This window comes from Cucurbita moschata, unplaced genomic scaffold (genome assembly GCF_002738365.1).
Source record: "Cucurbita moschata cultivar Rifu unplaced genomic scaffold, Cmos_1.0 Cmo_Scf00035, whole genome shotgun sequence".
In the NCBI taxonomy this organism is placed as follows: Eukaryota; Viridiplantae; Streptophyta; class Magnoliopsida; order Cucurbitales; family Cucurbitaceae; genus Cucurbita; species Cucurbita moschata.
This window is the reverse complement of record NW_019268551.1, coordinates 761,649-767,352: the sequence shown is the minus strand read 5'-3', so window position 1 is coordinate 767,352 and position 5,704 is coordinate 761,649. Positions and strand designations below refer to the sequence as shown.

General features: G+C 35.9%; 2 protein-coding genes across 2 annotated transcripts in view; both read left to right on the top strand.

Moving 5' to 3' along the window:
* Nucleotides 1–73: 73 nt before the first annotated feature.
* LOC111431035 (33 kDa ribonucleoprotein, chloroplastic) lies at nt 74–3,669 on the top strand. The gene is made up of 4 exons (XM_023067526.1): nt 74–489; nt 633–731; nt 2,107–2,397; nt 3,279–3,669. Exons 1-4 carry the CDS (start codon nt 118–120, stop codon nt 3,408–3,410), a joined length of 894 nt encoding a protein of 297 aa, XP_022923294.1. The 5' UTR covers nt 74–117; the 3' UTR covers nt 3,411–3,669.
* Nucleotides 3,670–5,371: 1,702 nt separating this feature from the next.
* The window catches only part of LOC111431034 (inositol-tetrakisphosphate 1-kinase 1-like), a 2,327-nt gene continuing 1,994 nt past the window's right edge, over nt 5,372–5,704 (top strand). The window contains exon 1 of the mRNA XM_023067525.1: nt 5,372–5,641. The gene's annotated coding sequence lies outside the window, so the exon portion shown is untranslated. The remainder of the gene's footprint in view (nt 5,642–5,704) is intronic.

Here is a 5,704-nt window from a genome sequence, read left to right as displayed (position 1 = left end):
AATATATATATATATATATATATATATATATATATATATATATATATTTGAAATATATAGAATTTCCCAGTAATATCAATCGCCTTATCCACGTTCTTCGCCCTCGAAGTCGAAACAATGGCGACGCTCGAATCTGCAATTCCAATTATCTCTCAATACATTTCTTCTTCTTCTTCCTCGAAATTATCCATCCGTACACTTCCCTCCGCCATTAAGCTTCGCATTTCCTTCTCCTCTCCTCTCCTTTCCTTCAATCCCACAACCGCCGTTTCCCCTCTCCCCCTCTTTCTCACAAACCCATCGCGAAATCGCGGCGGCGGCGGTCGTTTTTGCTCCGCAGTGCAAGAGGTTAGTTTGGAGGAAGCTTCGGAGGAAAATCAGGATGTGAATCAGAAGAGAAAGCTTTACATATTCAATTTGCCTTGGTCTTTCTCTGTCGTCGACATTAAGGAGCAGTTTGGACAATGCGGAACTGTCACTGATGTTGAGGTTCTTCTTCTTCTTCTTCTTCTTCTTCTTCTTCTTCTTCTTCTTTTGTTCGTTCTTTTGTGTGTGTGTGTGTGTGTGTGTGTGTGTGCTGATAATGTCTCTGTATCTGATGAATTTGTGTTGGAATGTGTTTCTACTTGTAGATTATAAAGCAGAAAAATGGAAGGAGCAGGGGATTTGCCTTTGTGACTATGGCTTCACCAGATGAAGCTCAAGCTGCTATTCAGAAATTTGACTCTCAAGTACGTTTTCTTCTACCTATTTCTGCTCGCTTTCTGTTTGGTTGTTTGCCCCAATGAATTCTGTTCTATTTGTTACTGGTATTCTACCAATAGCTTGTTAGGTTTGGTTCTGAAATTTTGAAATTCCATATTTCAATATGAATTTTGGTATATATAATACTCTTCAGACTTGCTAAACACTTGAAAACTACTTTTGGAATCCTCCATAAGTCCCTTTTTTCGCTTTTGATATCTGTTAAGTTGTTGGACTGGATCACAGATTACTATAGGGTTTGAACCGATTCCTTTTACTTTTTCACATGTTTCAATGCCACTAGATCAATTTTGGTTCAAAAGCTTTGTTTGATCATAGTTTAATTAATCAAAACTTGAGTATAGAAATTTGAACCACGAACTTAGATAAAATGAGTATATGTCAATTATGATTCATCTTTACGGCGAAACTTTATACTTTTAAGTTCATGAATTTGAAATATATTGGTTAGTTACTTAAAGACTTAATATTCTAGAAGATTTTTAATACCAAATGTTGTAGGGTTAAACGATTGGTAATTGTTCAATACAAGCGATGCATGTGTTAAAGAGGATTAATTCTGTCAAATCTTGAGGACAGAGTTTCTACATCCTTTATCATCTAACGTGGTCTACAAATATATAAACAGATCTCTATTGAGTATTATCAATGTTATGTAGTGTCGGACAACATTTGAAGTTCTGGCTCTGAAGAAGTTAATTAAACAAGTCCTAAAAACTCAGGGTATCATAACTACTTCCTATTATGACATATATTACAACCTCCCAAGTCCACCGTTAGCAGATATTATCTTCTTTGGGCTTTCCCTTACAGGCTTCCTCTCAAAAATTTTAAAATGAGTTTGCTAGGGAGAGGTTTCCACACCCTTATAAAGAATGTTTCGTTCCCGTCTCCAACTGACGTGGGATCTCACAATCCACCTCTATTGGGCCCCAGCGTCTCGCTAGCACTCGTTCCTCTCTCTCCAGTTGATGTGGAATCTCACAATCCACCCCCCTTCGAGGCCTAGCGTCTTCGCTGGCACACCATCCGGTGTCTGGCTCTGATACCATTTGTAACCGTCCAACCCCACAGCTAACAGATATTGTCTTCTCTATACTTTCCCTTTTGGGCTTCCCCTCAAGATTTTTAAAACGCGTCTCTTGGGGAGAGGTTTCCACACCCTTATAAAGGCTGCTTCGTTTCCCTCTCCAACCGATGTGGACCTCACATACATTGTAGTCATTTTGCTTTATATTGTCTCTATACACAAACATTTCCCTTTCTAACATAGATATCTAGGTTCTGTTCATGGTAAATATTTCACGTTAATATGTTCCATGAAAACATATATTTCTGCAGGAAATATCAGGCAGAGTTATAAAGGTAGAGTTTGCAAAGAGATTGAAGAAGCCTCCTCCACCAAAACCTCCAGGCCCACCTCCTGGAGAGACTGTGCATAAGCTTTATGTATCAAATCTTGCATGGAAGGCGAGATCCACCAATCTCAGAGAATTCTTTTCTGAAAACTTCAACCCAATTGCAGCCAGGGTTGTCTTCGATAGCCCCTCTGGAAAATCTGCTGGCTATGGCTTTGTTTCTTTTGCTACTCGAGAGGAAGCAGAAACTGCACTTTCTTCATTGGAGGGGAAGGTAATTTACTTGCTCTGATCTTATTGACAGATAAACTTCTGTGTGATTGACCACCTACTCGGAGTGACTTTTCAAATGCTTAAAAACACTTTTTTACGCCCTTCATAAAATTTCAAATAGGCCATGAGTGTTGGTTAATCTTGCAAATTATTCATGTTTGAGTGAACACCCTTAAAAAATGAAAACCTACTAATGCTTACCTTTAAATATCATTCTTTCAATTCCCTCTTCAAATGTCCATATCATTGGTTTCTAATCTATAGAACTTTTTGTTTTTGTCTTTTTTGGGCTACCAATGGATTAGCTACCCAAACAAACCAAGATACCCATATTTCTTCGGAAAGAATCTTATTTTGGACTTTGACCTTGCGAGCACCCACTCAAAATAGGGAGGGTGCACTAGCACGAGAGAAAGAGCTCCTAACTACCGTACTTCTGGCAACCATTGGATTCTTGGTAGATAGGATTTCCTAGGCCCCTAGGCTGGGATAGGTTGCTTTCCGTCCATTTTTTGGAATGATATGTTTATGTAAATAGATAGTTGTGAGACGTTTCAAATATTTGAAACTCGAGGATTGGGAATATGGGAATGTGAGGCAAGTTAATGTACCAGAATTACAATATTGGGTCCAAATCCACTGAAATGGGTCGATGAGCATTTTAAAATTTGTCAACCTATGTATAGCTTGACTGATTAAAAACATATATCCATCGATGTTTTGGACGTAGAAATGAGTGCTAAAAACTTACTGATAATAACATTTTGACCCCTACTAGCTTTGTACAAGTTCAAATTTCTCCAAATTCCCAACCTAATTTCAGGTGTAATGTTCCATTTCATTCCTTACATATTTGAAATGCTTGAGCTTCTCTCTCCTCAGGAACTGATGGGCAGACCCCTTCGACTAAAATTTAGTGAAAGAACTGTTGTTAAATCAGAAACCCCAAAAGAAGACACTGTTGAAAGCCAACCTGAAGAATCACAGATCCCCTCGGATTCAACATCAGATTGATCGCTCGGTACGCAACTTAGAAACACGATTTTGTTTGAAATTCCAACTACATTTGTGATATCTGCTGGTGGTATGATCTGTACATCTTTCTGCTGTTTTGGTAGCATATTTGTAGTATCATAACATTATCTGTCTCCTGAAATTTCTGAATCGAGTCCTTATAGACTTTTTTGTTTTGTCTCAAAAAGAAATCCTCTCTTGGTGTTGCATAATGTTAGGTGTGTGTTATTTTGATGCTTAAAAGTCACCCTTTTAGCAACTGTTTGATTACATGAAACCCTGAGTTTAAGAAATGTAGCCAGTTACTTGCTGTTTGATGCTTCTTCAAGAGTTGAAGTTTCCTTACCAGCAACGTAACCAGAAAGTGTTAATAGTGTCGAAACCGGTAAAATAATATTGCCAAAGCATCGTAAACTGATGGTGATACGAACGAAGGTCAGAAAATTATCATATCTCGAGAGCTAAGAAGCTACCACTAGCTTTAATCACTTATATTCAAGCTCTCGTGAGCTCGTCAAAGGAAGTTCTAGAAGATGTTGAAGTCTTTTCCTATATGTTATGCAAAGTTGAGCTTCAAGTCGATGAACTCAGTTGAATTTATGGAACTTAGTTCAATTACTAGATAGCACATTTCATTTTATGCACTATTTCAATTTCTGTTTATCATTTAAGCTAGTTTTTAACACGGGCGATCAGGTTATATTGTAACTCATTTAGATTATTATATTTCATCATTAACTAGTCATTTTAATATGAAGATTGCGAGTGTATTTAACTCACGTAGGTTAAGATTATCAAAGCTATGCAAAGCGTTCTTTTTTTTTTTTCATTATAGATATCATATTTTGAATTGAAATAAACAGAGTTTCTGCTAATTTCTTGCGGGCCTCAATCCTTATAAAAATAAGTGGAGAATTTTGCAAGGATTGGGATGGAGAAGACATCCCGACCCTACCCCGCCTAATTATAGAGTTAATAAGGCAATTTATAATAATTCAATACTTAATTCTTACCGAGCTTGGACAACTTTTAATTATTCATTTAATTAATAGCACTAAGCTTATTTGTCAACTTATAAACACTAAATAACAACATTATTAAAGTTTGCTAATCAAAACTAAATCACAATTATTTACATTTAAATTATTGGTTGCCCAAAAAGTACACCAAAAAAAGAAAAAACTTCCCTTTTTGTACCAAAAATTCAAAGATTGCATTTTGACCAATGGCAATGGTCACACCCCTAAATCCCTTTTTTTTTTTCTTCTTTTAATTTTTCAATTTTTTAAATTTTAATTTCAATTCAAATTAGTTGACACGATTGACTATTATCGTTGAGCGGTTTACTTCAGCTAAATTTCGTCGTCTATGACCACCGCTCTCCCTCTCATACCAGCTATGTGCTACGTGTTTAGAAGTAAACAGTAATTACTAAATTTATAATTTAACAAAAAAATATTAAATTATACAAAATATTTATTAATTTTAAAATATCTTTCGATTCTATTCTTCGCAAAACCATGAGAGCTTATGCTCAAAGTGGACAATATCATACCATAGTGGAGAGTCGTGTTCGTCTAACATGGTATTAGAGCCATGCCCTAAACTTAGTCGTGCCAATTGGTAAATCCTCAAATTTCAAACCAAGAACTCCAAAAGAAAAAGAAGTCAACCCTCCTCGAAAGCATAGTAAAAAATGACTAAGACTTTAAAGGAATCAAATCTCGGGAGGTGTACTTTGGTCGAGGGAAGGTGTTAGATGAAGAAAAGTCCAACATCTACCGGTCATGAGTTTGACTTTTTAAAAAACAATTAATTTGAAGAAAAATATATATTTTAAAATATTTTGGGAATAAAAAATGTAATTAAAATTAAAAGAATTGGTAGGTGAGAATAGATTTAAAGCTCCATATACTTGAGTCGGTTATTTTATCATTGCCCTTGCATCATCCTCTTCCCCTAGCCCTAGTTGAAGCTATATATACCTACCTCGGCTCGTTTGCTTCACGGCTTCCATTTTCTTCTGTTTCAAAGCTTCATTCTTCGTGTTGTTATTCTTTTTCTTTGAAGAATCCTAGAGGAAGAACTAAACCCTAGATTTCCGAGAATTTCGAGAGCTTTCTTGGGTTTGAATTTAACTGTGTTCTGTTCTGTTGAATCTAAATCTTTCTCTGCGAGTTCTTCTTTCGTGTTTTGATGAGCGTCGTGGTCTTTGGTTCCAGTTCTTAGTGTTTTTTTTTTTTTTTTTTTTTTTTTTTTTTTTTTTTTTTTTTTTTTTTTTTTTTTTTTTTTTT